Here is a 14,549-nt window from a genome sequence, read left to right on the forward strand (position 1 = left end):
GTATGCTGAACAGTAGCTATAATTTCATGAAATACATTGTTTAATAATGAAAGGAACTATCTATCTCGTGGAAACCAATCGATCTTAAATACATTTCGCTCGTTTCATAAGTATAGTAGCTGTGTTTCTTTATTGCTTCCTTTACATTATTAATCAATTTGTATTAACGAAATTATTTATTATCATATAGATAAACGTTACAATTTAACGGACTATTATTATAGCTTAATAATATTGTTCAGAGTTGTAAAGATTTCAGAAGCATGCAGCTTACTAATTTATTTATTTATTTAGTTTTTTTATTTTATTCCTATTTTCTCCAATGAGTAAAATATGAGTAAGATTACAAGTGAATTACGAAAATCACATTAAATTCTGTACTAAGTAATCTTTATATTAGGATAATAGCTACAAACACACGCACACGCACACGCACACACACGTATGTGTTTGAATTAAAGCAACCGCCATATATTTAACATTTTACGTGGAATAATATAATTATAAATGACACAACATAGATTAATTTAAAAGGACTTTGAATGAACAAAGTTTTATCTGCTCTTTTACAGCAAAAAAAAAAAAAAAAAATTACACGCGCGCGCGCTCGCGCATATGTATATATAAAAAATATAATAATAATAATAAAAATTTGGTTCGCTAAAAGATAAGTGTATTAAGAAAAACGATTATATGATGGCTCATCTACGTGTTACAAAAATGATTTGCCACTAGTTTTTCTACAATTATTATTAATACGAGATTAAAAATAAGCAATATAATTTAATAATACAAATAATTTAAAGTAATATGAATTGAATAGTCGGTTGAAAAATTAAATTGAATAATTAATTCGATTGCCACACGGTATGTAGCTTTACTGTGAAATTCGCTAAAGTCACATTAATCTACTCGAAGATCGTGTCTTTTTCATTCTTTTTGTTATTTTCTTTTTTTTTTTCTTCTTTTTTTTTCATTTGGATGTCGATATGTTAAATAATTAAGCGCTCTGCTTCTTTTTTACGTATTTGGTAATGTGCGATTCAGAACTCAAGTCTAAGCTTGTAACAATGGTGCTGGTGATCGGTCCGCGCCTCGTCTCGAAATTCAACGGACGTATATCATGAGTGTCTGTCGCATTGTGACTCCCGAATGTATTTGGCCCAGGTTCTATTGGGCGTCAGGTCGCCCTTACGCAAGAGTGGCCGACGATCGGCAGTTGCGACGCGGCTCTGCTCTAAAATATGACGATAGGTTCCCAGATCGTAGGAGCAGGAGAGTATCTTGCGCAACTTGACGGCACCAGTACTGAATTGCGAGGGTTGGCTGCCCACCAAAACGTCAAGGTCATTCTTCACCTGAAGGGCCCAGTTCCACATGTCGACGATAGAACAGTTGCAGACGAAGGGATTGCCGATTAGGTTGACGGTGATCAAACGAGGATTGGCCTTAAAGAGTCGTGGATGAATGGTCGTGAGATTGTTCCTGCTAAGGTCCAAGTGCTCCAACAGTCGAAGCTTCTTCAGCGAGGCGAGATTATCCGTGCCGGCGATCCTGTTGTGCGACAAATTCAAGTGCGTAAGATTTCTCGTGCGCGACAGTAAATTCTCATTGAGCCGCGATATGTCACAGTAGCTCAAGTCGAGGATCTCCAGGCCCGACAGCTGTTTCGGTAAAAGTGGCCCATCCTCGGGCACGGTCAACGGATTCTTGCTGAGCTTAAGCTCGATAATATTGGTATAAACGCGGTCGCCGAATACTTTGGGATCGATAGGGGTTTTCAATCCGCAGTCGTTGAGCTCGAGACTCTCCAAACGCGTCAGATTAGTAAATAGCCCCTGCTCGAGGGTATGCAACGTATTCCCGGACATTATGAGCTTTTTCAATGACGTCATTAGGGTAAAGGTATTGTTGCCAACGTAGCCGAGATTGCAGTAAGACATGTCGAGGTACTCTAGAGATTTGAGGGGATTGAGCAGGCGCACAAAGGCGTCCGAGAGCGGATTGTGAGAGACGTCGAGTTCCTCGAGGTGTTCGAGATTCTCGAAGGCCTCCGGCAGCCTTCGCAAGCTGCAGTTGCTTAGCGAGAGCTTGTGTAGCTTGGGCAGATGACGTAAAACGGCGGTGAGATCCGCAGCGAACATGGGATTGCCGCTGAGATTCAGTACGCGCAGCTTACTGGCGTTCCTGAATGCCTGCTCGGACAGTCTGTCCTGGAGATTGCAGTTCGAGAGATCCAAGGATTGCAGGCTGTGCAGATTGTGGCCCAAGGTGTTGCCGACATTGAGGTGCTGGAGCTCGTTATCGGCCAGCACCAGCTGCCTCAAGTACAAATTTTTGGCGAACGCATCGCCAGGCAAATTGGTGATTCGCGTCATCCGTATATTGAGGTGCTCGAGTCGAACGAGCGGCGCGAGGACGTTCGTCCAGTCCATCGTGCTCAGGTCGTTGTCCTCCATCTCTAGCTCACGGAGGTTCTCCAGGTGGGCGAAAGCATCGGGCGATACGTGGGTTAGATTGCACGAGGAGAGCTTGAGATACTCGAGGTTGGTGAGATGGTCGAAGGGTCCGGGCTCGATACGGCCAAGTGGATTGTGCGAGAGGTCGAGCTTGTTGAGATTGGTCGTGTTGTGGAAAAACTTGGGGTTGAGATTACGAATGCCACAGGTGTTAAGATCGAGGTAGAGCAGCGGCCGACAGTTGAGGAAATAATCATGGATCTCCTCCAGAGGATTGTGCTGGAGCTCAAGGGTAATTAACCCCGGACTGTCCCTGTAATAATCGAGAAACGCGGTGTTTGAAAATTGGAATCCATTTAAAGTTATTTCTCTCTCCCCAATACGTCTAATTCAAATTGTTTATTTTATTTGAGTGGTATTGGCTACAATGTCTTTTAATACCAACATTTACGTGCAAATGTATAAACGAGCATGGAAAGTGCTCTCGCAACTTTTTTTTTCTCTTCTTATTGTACTGCTTTTTTCATCTTTATTTTTTTTTTTTTTTTTTTTTTTTTTTTTTTGGCAAAAAAATATTTGTTTAATGCACAATTCAGAATGATAAGAGAATAATTAATCAATGCAAGCATGCTGGAATAGTGATTTATGACAGTTATAATTACAAATGGTTGGCAATAGGTTCATCTGCGTTATTGTTATTATTATTATTATGCTTCATAGATACTAGAGGGATTATTGGGTGTGAAAAGAGAAAGCCTTACCTAAAAGCTTCCGGGTCGACCTTGCTAATGGCATTATAGGAAAAGTCGGCGTCGAGGAGGTAAGTCAGCCCGGCGAAGGATCCATAGTCGAGGTCGGTGAGACGGTTATGGGCGACCTGGAGACGGCGCAGTTTGATATCCCGCGGGAAGGGCGCGACGTGCTCCACGTTGTTCCCGTTGACGTCGAGCACGTACACGTTGTGGCTGAGGCCCTCGTGGGGGATGGCCGTGAGATTGCTCTCCGAACAGTCGGTCACCCAATTGATGCGGAAGTAATGACAGTGGCAGTCGACCGGACACTCCTGCTCGAGGAGCTCGCCATTGAGCCCGAGAGCCGCCCCGGCGAGGCAGACCAGGAGCGCGAGTCGCAGCGTCCCGACGCCAGGCATCCTTGCCCACGGTCTCTGTAACCATTAGTGGCGAAATTTCGTTGAGCGATTCGCCGATTAAGCCGACCCCCCGAAAGTGTTCCCCTTAAGTGGGATAAGCGCGGCCGAGTAGAATTGTCGAGCGAAACGGCCATTAGGACCTTCCACTTTCATAAAGCGTTTCATCAATTTTCATCAATTTTCCTTAACCTGGCTATCGAGAGTTGGGCCAAATATTAATTGACGGACGCTGGGATGGTGGAAGGGGAGGCAAGCAGCAAGTAGCACGGAACTTTTGCGCCCGATCGACACTTTTCTTTATCTTCTTCGTTGGATCAAGAATCGATGAATGATTACACGGGAAAATTCGTGGCAAGAAAGTCACGACAGAGTTATCAGAGTTTTTATATTTCACTACGACATATGCTTCATTCCTTAATATCCTCGCAGATCCTTCAAATATCTCTCTATATTCCACTGATCCATTTGCTTTACGGACAATTTTCAGACTAATTTCAGGCACTCAAGATATCATCATACATAGATAAACCCATAATCTGGAATTAATAAATTACTTTGAGTATTATTCTTGCTTCTAATGAATTTCCATTAATTATCATAATTGATTGACTTGTATTTTTTCTAGACTATTATAGAACAATATATATATATATATATATATAAGAGAATAAATTTTATAGCGAGTAATAATGTAATAAAACGATTCTTTGAAATATATTATCCATAGAAAAGTAAGTATACCTTTTTATTTCCAAGACATTCTAATGTCAAAATTAATAAGAAAAACAATTTTTCGAATTAACATTAAAATTAATAACAATATTATATATTTAACGAATAATTTAATTATTGACATTGAAATTGTAAGAATTGAGAGAATGTAAGAATGACTTATTAAGATACAGAATGTATAATTTATATAATTGTCCCTTTTACTCTTATATTCAACGATGGTTTTTAATGACATAATAAGTTTTCATTGTTTTTGCTTTATTTATCTGTGCTTGTCCCAATATTTCAGAATTTTAAAAGTCAAATTTCATTAATCCAACCACAAATTTTATTTACTTGTTCATAATTTCTTAAAAATTATACTTTGTACAAATTATATTTAACATTTTATATTTCTAACAAGCTTTAATAATTAACTCAATAATTATCAACATTAATACCAATAGTTCTCAATATTAAGTAAATTCTTTACTAAATTTATTAAATTTTTTACTTTCATTTACATACATAATTTCATAATTTCAAGTGTTTGCTGTAAGGTGAAATTTATCCGACTGAACATATATATTCAATAAAAAATTTAATTTTCACGTTCAATTTAATCAGATGTTTAATTTACTTATGAATAAACGAGTTAATTCATTAATTTTTCAAATTTTTTTTTTTAAAAATGAATGCCTAATTTCATATTAAAAACATCCGAGATATTGTGAAAATGTATATTCTATATAATTTTCGTGAATGATAATTATGTTGTTTCTTTTATTTATTTATTTTTTTTTTTTTTTTTTTTTTTTTTTTTTTTTTTAAATTTTTAAAGCAAAATTAATATTATCCAAAATATTAATATAATTTGAGTGATTAAAAAATTCTAATGTATTTTAAATAGTTTTTTTTATTAATTATTGAATTGTTTCATTATAAGAGGAAAAATACCTCTAATAATATAGATAAAACTTTTCTCAAAATATTTCATAAGAAGTTGAAAAAAATTGTGCTATAACTTGTATTTAAATATATTTAAATATATTAAAATCAAAGAGTATCTTGTGAATAATTTGTACTTTTAAAGGGAATAAATTTATCGTGTATATTTATGGTGAAATGAAAAGAATCATTGAAATACGTTAATCGCAGAAAACTATAGGTTAATAATTATATTTGTTAATAAGTTTAATATAGAAAATTAATTGTATTAAGAAATGGGATTTTATAAACTAGTGTTTAAAAAAATAATTAATTGAAATTAATATTCAAAAGTTTCGTAGTTGGTTGTATTTTTGAAAATAATTTTTATTCTATATTTTGTACAAATTATGAGAGAAATTATGAAAATTATTGTAATTAACTTTTGTGCTTAAAAATTTCTTTATTACAATTTATTATTGCATAAATTTCACATACAAGGTAACATGAAAAAAAAAAAAAGAAAAAAAAAAAAGAAAAAAAAGAAAAGAAAAAAAGAAAAAAAAAAGAAGAAAAAAAAGAAGAAAAAAACAATCGGAGATTTAATTTAGACTAATATATATCGTGAATGTATATATATTTATATAAACTTACTGCCATATAATTGCAGAGGATATTCTAATGGGGTATGATAAATTAATTACGTGCATATTTTAATTTAATTTATATAAGAATTAATTATTATTAATTAGAAATTCTTTTTTCTCCCATAAATTATAGTGACAAAACGCAAGTTTAAAATATAATGTATGGAAAGATTGAAACATAAAAGAAAAATAGATTTTATTTAGACATATAATATTAATTGCCTCTTTAATATAAATATTGTCAGGAAGTGTATATTGAAGTATATTAACACCATCTCTCGTATTTTTATATTATTTCATGGTAAAGCATTTAATCAAGCAGAAATAATTGAAAATAAAACAATCAGAGCTTGCATTCATATGGTTTATTGCAATGCGGTTAAGTTATTATGGTTTAGTGGCGTTTAGTAAAATTTAAACTTCTCACGGCAGTATTTTAAAGCCTATGCAAGACGAAAATGATAAAATAAAGTAACATTTCCATGATTTAATAATATTCAATAAAATCCCTTACATAGCAACAATAAACGCGAAATTGTGACGCGAAATGGGAGTTTTTAGAGGGATATAGTTTTTACTATATTAAACAATAGTAATCGCTTAAATATTTTGTATGCCCATTTGTTATAGATAATAGCGGCACTAATCGATTCTATAAGTTTTCTCTCGACTTTCATCTGCTCTATAGCAAACGCCCTACCAAATTGATTTCATTTAAGGGAAGATGAAGTTCGGCGGGGGTCGGGGGTGTGGGTGGGGGAGTTATGGGTTTGCAATATTGTGTTTCAAGTAAAGAATGGCCGACTTAATCTTCTCAATAGTAAACTAAATATAGAATTACCGATTATAAATTTTAAGCATTTTAGATGAAAGTATCTCATCGCTGGTGCGATATATCTATGCTTTAATTACCGGTAACAATGTACACTTAAAGATGCTTTCGTACCAGATCCCATAAATACATATATATATATATATATATATATATATATATATTCCAATGGACTTTAAAACTACCAATGTATTATTAATATGCTAAATTTTTTTGTTGTTGTAATTAGTCTTATAATTAGCAAGTTTTATTAGCAAATATCAACGATACACTCTGTTTGCTTATATTTACTTATACAGCTCCATGCTTCTTATTATTTAAATAAGCAAATAACAGACTTAATGTAGGTACATTAGTAATTTCTACTTTCAGTGCACTTTAATCAATATCCTTTATTTAAATATATAAAGAGTCATATACACTGAATTATTAAATAATAGAGTTTTTGTTATTTGTAATTATTAATTGTGAAATCTAGCATTACCTCGTTCGTGTTGTGCATACGATAATAAGAGTGATATAGTAATTAATGGAAAATTATCCGAAACATACGTTCGCGTACAATATTTATGCGCAAACACATAAATTCTACTTAATCAATAAATTATAGAATTTTTAATTTATGATTAAAAAAAGTAAAAAAAAAAAAGCAGCATTTAAACGTTTAAATATATGTGGTTTAATAGATCAACTTTGACAGTTATAGAATAAAGGTAATCAATGGTTTTCCATTTTAATTTACTTTATCGATTTGTTTAATACAGAAGGTACAAGAATTATAAAACGAGTGGCTTTGCATCGTTCATTTTATTTGCTTGTCAGGTCATTTTGTGCTTCAGGAAACGTTGCAAAAAAATATTTTCAAAAAATATCAAACTCTTCGTTAATTATGAGATGATAAAAAACTTTCTTTCTTTCTTTCTTTTCTTTTCTTTCTTTCTTTTTATATATATATATATATATATATATATATATATATATATATATGTCGTTATGAAAATAGATGCTACCAGTACTAATAATGCTTCCCAATTAAAAATTCATGTCATATCGAAGATTATTATATTTACTAAGTATAGAAACTTGTAGTTTTATTAGTATTTAGTTTGTCACGATGCTTTTCAAACTTCGATACAGAATTATGAAGCATGGAATGGGTGTAACAATTGCTTACTATTTAACAAGAAAAATAATGCAATTACTTATTGCGATATAAAAGTACATCGTTGAGGCAGATCGTTTTAACATAGTTAATATATTTCCATTAACATAGTTTGGAGATATTGTATATTTATATGGTTTTTTTCTTTTTTTTTTTCATTTTTTTTTTTTTTTTTTTTTTTTTTTTTTTTAATTAATACGATTTGGTATCATTTTTTCGATAATTTTCTACAATATGTTAATATTGTTCAATAATTATTGACTAAAAATTTTATCAGAAAAATTTTTCATTGCTCAAGAATTTTGTTGTCTTATTTCCTTAAAATTATATCTTATAATTTAATGACTTGGCTTTAAATTGACTAACTTCAGAAATTTTGCTAATACACTTATGCAATAAAATTTTTCGATTTTTTGCTTCATTAAGTGCAATGGAAGATAGAAACTTTAATTCCAAGACAAGATAATGAATTTAAAAGATTTCAATAACATTAGGATGTTAAATTATTGAAAGTTTCCATACGGATATAAATGAACCAATGAACGACAAATCATGATTTAATTTTATGCAAATTTCGATAAATTTTTTATTCACAAACTTTTTACCAAATAGTTTCAATTATTCAATGATATTTCGTATTAGACATTCGTTAAAGCCGTTAGAGCTCGTGCAATAAATTGATAGCCATCGTCATAGGGAGAGTAAGTTAAAGAATAATACATAATAAATAGGAATAAAAGCGAGGAGGTACAAGTTTTATGAAATGCCGCGAAACTTTCAGTTTTCGAAGCCACGACTAAACTAATTCAACTACTTTGCTGTCAGCGCTAAGCGTAATAACAAGCGCTAGGTGGCAGCACTTTTATAGCGAATTTAAAATCGCGGCACTAATCTCAGGCCCTCCACTCAGTCAAATATCAATACCCGAGGAAGTTTTAAAACTGTAAGCATAAAAAATAAAGAGCATTAAGATGGTAAGTTGGCGACTATTTTCTTTCCCTCGATATATTTCTTGGGCAAGTACTCGTGGTCTTGCTCTCGAGCTCACTCTTCATTAGAATAATTCCAATCGAACGATGGAAACAGTGGTGGCGGGAGCAACGAGGCTTCTTCAATTTTCCATTTTCGACTTCGCGTGCTAATTCTCACGCGACCGAGTCTACTATGGACTGTTTCGCATCGAATTGCAAAACGGTCCCCGTGCACTTTCCCAGGCCAACGCCGTTAAGGAAGCGTCACCCGGTACGGCGTTTGAAATGCACGTCGAATTGTACCGTAAAGGAGGACAGAGATGAGGAGAAATGTTAAAGCATACCGAGAGCTAGAGAGAGCTAGAGAGAGAGAGAGAGAGCTAGAGAGAGCTAGAGAGAGCTAGAGAGAGAGAGAGAGAGAGAGAGAAAGAGATAGAGATAGAGAGGACGCGACAAAACCTTAAAGCGTTCGAACCGGCAAATCCGGTCGGTTGGAATAACAAATTTTAGATTGTAAATTGGGCCGAATTACAGTGGTGACAGTCCGAGCTCTGGCTCTCGGTATATAGAGCTGGAGAACAGCCGGGGGAATTACATCAATTTAGAAGGAAGTTAAACCGACAGCTGCGGAACCTTGTAAACTCGAGAAATCTGGTTTTGACAGGGGAACTTGTTAACGGTCCGAGCCGATGCAAATGCGCCTTCGTTCGCGGCTTCTCTAATTTCCTACGCTTCAATGTAGGTGTAAAAATGCATCGAGGCTAACTTATTTAACAATGAAGCCTCGCTGACTCCACGACTTCAACTCTGCATTGAAAGTGGAAAATTTATACATGTGGTGGTGCTCGGACACTCATAATTAATGCTTATTGTCTTGATGTTGAGGGAGCGATTTCAATCTCCGATCATCTTCTTCACTTCCTTATTTAAAAGACAATAGGCTCTTCAACTGGGAACTCGATTGGACTTCTCTGTGCGTAAAGTATGAGAGGTGAATTGGAATCATTCAAAGTTAAATTTCGAAATTACATTAATTCAAGCAAGTTGTGAAATGAGTTTATGAATTGTAAAATCATTCCTCTCACGACATCATGATAATGTTAATATTTAAAAAAAAAAAAAAAACTATAATCAATGTACGCCATTCCTTATGATTTTTCGATTATCGACAATACACGACGAATTACTCTTTCATTTATATTTTTTTTTTTTTTTTTTTTTTTTTTTTTTTTTTTAATAAAAAAAATAGGAAATTTGTTTAATACATAAAGTTGCACATTGCTTCAATTAATCTTAATAATAAGGTTAAACATACTGTTGGTTGCACTATTTATTTAATATCGTGATCCTTTATGAAAAGATAAATTGTCATAGTTTTTAAAGCATTTTTTATGTTTAAACGTAGCAATGGAAAAATTTGAATGAAGAAATGAAAACGAGCAACATGAATTGCAGACACTTACAATAGTATTTTTGACAAATAAAAATATTATAATCATGACATTAGAAGTAAAAAAATAAAAAAAAAAAATAAAAAAAAAAAAAAAAAAAAAAAAAAAAGGAAAATTCATCTCGTCCATAAATGACTGAATTGAAATTCGCATTGATCTAGATGTTGGTGAAAAGTACGAAAAAAATCACTATATTAATTAATACTAATACATTATATATTGTCTTTTCTCTTTTTCTCAAAACTTTTATTTGACGCTATTGCGTATTAAATGCACAAATATTTTTGCCTACCATAAAGCGAATACTATCTCCAACTTTGAGTATTATTGATATTTTGAATATACAAGCTCGTTTATTTTCTCAGCCATATAAAATTTGTTTACTGGATAAAAAATATTACAAAAAAAGATGGGTATTATAAATAAAATGTTTACGAATAACAAATTTAGTTATTACATTTAAAGTTGTATTTATTATTAAAAAACGTGCTTTAACGATTTTTTTTTCGCCTTATATAAATAGCGAAAATTTATTTGCATATACTTTTTCATGAGGAGAATCGAATGACGTGGTATTAAAATATACTTTCTACTGACATCCTTAAAAATGGATCGACTCTACGCCAATGCAGCTAACTGATTTTTAAATTTCAATCATTTTGAAAGTTCTTGAACTTTCAAGGACGTACTTATGACTTTATCCAGCGTTTGAGAATGCCCGTGCTACATTGAGCAGAAGATCTTATAAACTTGTTTTCGTGAATCGCATTTAACTTTTCAAATGTTTTTATAAAAATATAATAGCCCGAGGAAGTAATATCTTGGCTCGGTTAATTCTATTTTCAGTAGCGGAAAAGCTTAGTAAAATTGCTTGAAATCGGATCGGTTCATAAATTTTACTTGCCTTTCCTTTCCCATGTCATTTTTAATAATTTGGTTGAATTCAATGGTCGTTTTTAGTGATAAAGAAGAAGAAGAAGAAGAAGAAGAAGAAGAAGAAGAAGAAGAAGAAGAAAAAGAATACCGAAACCCTTTGGTATTCCTGTAACCCATCCAATGATTTATAATCATTTAATGCAAAATATTTAGAGAATCATGTTAAATTTATGATTGTGGCGTATAGCTATTCAGATTTTTTTTTTTATTTTTATTTTATTTATTTTTTATTTTTTTTATTTTTATTTTCACCATTACACATACGTGTTACGTATTATTCTAACATTAGGCATCGCAAGCTCAACGGAAGCAATATTTTTAAATTACTTTTAAGTTAAGCAACAGCAAAGCCCTTTCTTTCTGGTGGAATCTAACAATTTTTATTATAACGCCCACTCAAATATCCTGCCCAGATAAAGCTTCCTTTCAAGCACTTATTATTCAAGTCTAAATATATAAATAATCTTCAAAAACAAGAGCAAAGCGTTAGTTTTGCATCGTTCGCATGTGTAAAAAAATTAAATCGCATTCGGTGTCGTGCAATTTGTGGACGGTTTACGCTCCGAATACCGTACAAGGCGTAATAGTTACAAGCCGCAGCTGCGATTTCCTATTTATATAAGCTCAAGACCAAAGTGTCTGCCACTGTAGGAGCATACACCCTTAAAGTAATTACAATTTTCTGATGGACAATTGCGCTCTTTCATATCTCTCCATGAATTTGGAACGATATTTGGAAAAGACGATAGTGCGGACGATGATGGTTATTTTACATAATAAATTCGACGAACAATATTTTGTAGTTACGCGATTCAAATGTGAGTAAGGGCCTAGTCATGGGAGTTGAGAAAACGGATTATTATTATTATGATGAGAGGCATGTGGAGGGAGAGAGTAAATTTTGAAACTAAATGAAAGAGATAAAAAATGATAATCGACTGTCCGTGAAAAGCTAGAGACTACAAAGCCTCGATCAAAATAATAGCAACAGTAGTTGTTAGTAGTAGGGGGCGAGCTGTCCACCTCATTGAGACGAAAGTATTTGAAATTATTCCGGCCCTTCCCTTTGACTAACGAAATTTTCGAATTCACTCGCGCGCAATTACCAAGTCCGTAGGTAGCTCCCGCTAACTTCGTCGACGAGTCCCTTCGATTCTCTCCAATTGCCATCTCAACTTGCGTATCTCGTGCAGCTATTGTTATCATTGTCGTCTACGTCGTCTACGTCGTCTACGTCGTCTACGTCGTCTACGTCGTCTACGTCGTACGTCGTCCGTCGTCTACGTCGTCTACGTCGTCTACGTCGTCGCGTCCGTATTACCCGCAGGGACACGAAAGCCGAGGACGTCTAGATGTCGCACCGATCGAATCAATTGTTAATCGGCAATTGGCGCTGTAATTGGCGGTCAAAATAATTTTGGCGCGTGCGATGCGCTCGCAGCTCTTTTCAGCGACTCTGCGCACGAAGGATCATCGAGCTGAATTAGAATTTCAAGTCTCGGGGTGCATCCGCCTATTGTTCACTTCTCAACTCGCCTTAACTATTTTCCTGTACCAGCTCCCAACTCCTCTCTCTCTCACTTTCTCTCTACGCTCGTCGATCCATTCTTCCTCCTCCCCGACCCCTCTCCACCGCCAACCCATTCCATGTCGGGACTCCAAGCGTCAGCTAGCGACTCTTACTACGGAGGCTGCTGTTCCTGACTTGTACCATTGCTAATGCTCGGATAATTTTCATTTATAATGCCCGACAGACTTGACAATAATTTTATGCATTACGAAAGCGCCCTCGCTTTCTCGCCCCTTCTCGCTCCTTTTTATCGTTATATCGCTCCGTTTTTTATCTTCTAATTTGCTATTTGCCAATTGGCCTTAATGAATAGTTGTGTTTTTCATTGTTACGGCTTTGTTCTCCAAACGAGCAAATTCTATTCCAAGTGCTATACAAGTTTGTTACTATTTTTGTCAATAATTACAAAATAATTACCGATTTGATCATGCACGAGTAATTAATAGTTACAACTTCAGGAATCACATTATCATTATTGATTCATAGTTATATTTTTAATTAATATAATAATTAATTTAAAATCGCGCTATGATCAATAATATAACGCTTCAGTAAAAGTCATATGTATTCGCGTGCACGGCAAATTGTTTACTATTCGACAATACTATATTAAATTCTATTAAAAACGAATTAATTTTCTTTGACAATTTACTTTACCCATTCTTCCATTTGTAGAAACAGCAAACTAAAGAAATACCACTTGACAGAAGAGTTGAATATTCAAACATGAAGATAGTACAATTGAAATCGAGAACTGCGACGTAGATGTACAGTTAAAAATGAAATTAATATTCATTTCACTTCCCATCGGGTATAATTTTACTTTATTTCAAACATATTCAAGCCATTTACTTTCACATAAACATTCGAACTTTAAATTCAACAATTTGGTCAAATTGAAAATTTTGAGAAATATCATCGATTATCTTATTGATAAAATGACGGTATTATTGGAAAGCTACGTACTTGGCATTAAAAACTTTTTATTTCAATTTTTCTTAACGAAGGTATTATTATTATTATTATTTTTTTTTTTCTTTTTTTTTTTCTTTTTTTATTCAGCAAAATTAATTTTTAACGTTAAATATGCCTGTAATGGAAAACAATATTTGCAAAAAAGTATATAAATTGATATTGATATAATGATAAAAATATTCGCGTATGAAGGAATGAGATTTTCGTTCAGTAACTTTTTTCGTTCTAATTTACATTTCAGCACGTAGATTAAATACATAAGAATTTTTGCTTTTAAAATTTGGCCAAACAATAGATAAACAATGTGTAAATTCATTTTGTAATAAATTTAGTGGAATATATGATGTAAGAATACACTATCAAAATAAAGGACTCAATTCGACTATCGATTCAATCAATTTGCCGATTCTGGGGATTCTCTTTCATTATGTCAGTTGTTTTGATGAATATTTATAAAAATGTATATTTCGTGCCCGTTTTAAGGATTCGAATGTCGAAAAATTTATCAAAGTAAAATTCTCCACTACATTGATCTAAAACAAAACAATATTTAAAAAATATAGAAATATTTGTTAAAAAACATGCATTAAAAATATAAAACATCAATTTCTTAATTAGTTCACGATTGTTGTTGATTTCATAAATCGTAAGTACAGTTTACAGAAATTTGATATTTCTAGCAAAATATGTTTCTCTTTGTAATTATACACACACACGCACGCACGCATACACACACGCGCACGCACGCACACACACAC

At 33.3% G+C, this 14,549-nt stretch overlaps 1 protein-coding gene across 1 annotated transcript; it reads right to left on the reverse strand.

Annotated features, from left to right (window-relative positions):
* Positions 1–957: 957 nt before the first annotated feature.
* Positions 958–3,619, reverse strand: LOC105359697 (leucine-rich repeat-containing protein 70). Its single transcript, XM_011496344.1, has 2 exons — positions 3,221–3,619; positions 958–2,772 (listed from the first exon to the last, which is right to left on the reverse strand). The coding sequence occupies exons 1-2, from the start codon at positions 3,607–3,609 to the stop codon at positions 1,122–1,124; spliced, it is 2,040 nt and encodes a 679-aa protein (XP_011494646.1). The 5' UTR covers positions 3,610–3,619; the 3' UTR covers positions 958–1,121.
* Between the last annotated feature and the right edge of the window lie 10,930 nt (positions 3,620–14,549).

Source organism: Ceratosolen solmsi, unplaced genomic scaffold (assembly GCF_000503995.2).
Source record: "Ceratosolen solmsi marchali unplaced genomic scaffold, CerSol_1.0 scaffold29, whole genome shotgun sequence".
Classification (NCBI taxonomy): Eukaryota; Metazoa; Arthropoda; class Insecta; order Hymenoptera; family Agaonidae; genus Ceratosolen; species Ceratosolen solmsi.

Coding starts and splice junctions, on each gene's coding strand:
- LOC105359697 (XM_011496344.1), bottom strand. CDS start 3,609: ATGCCTGGCGTCGGGACGCTGCGACTCGCGCTCCTGGTCTGCCTCGCC. Junction 2,773..3,220: donor GTCGACCCGGAAGCTTTTAG/GTAAGGCTTTCT, acceptor CGATTATTACAG/GGACAGTCCGGGGTTAATTA.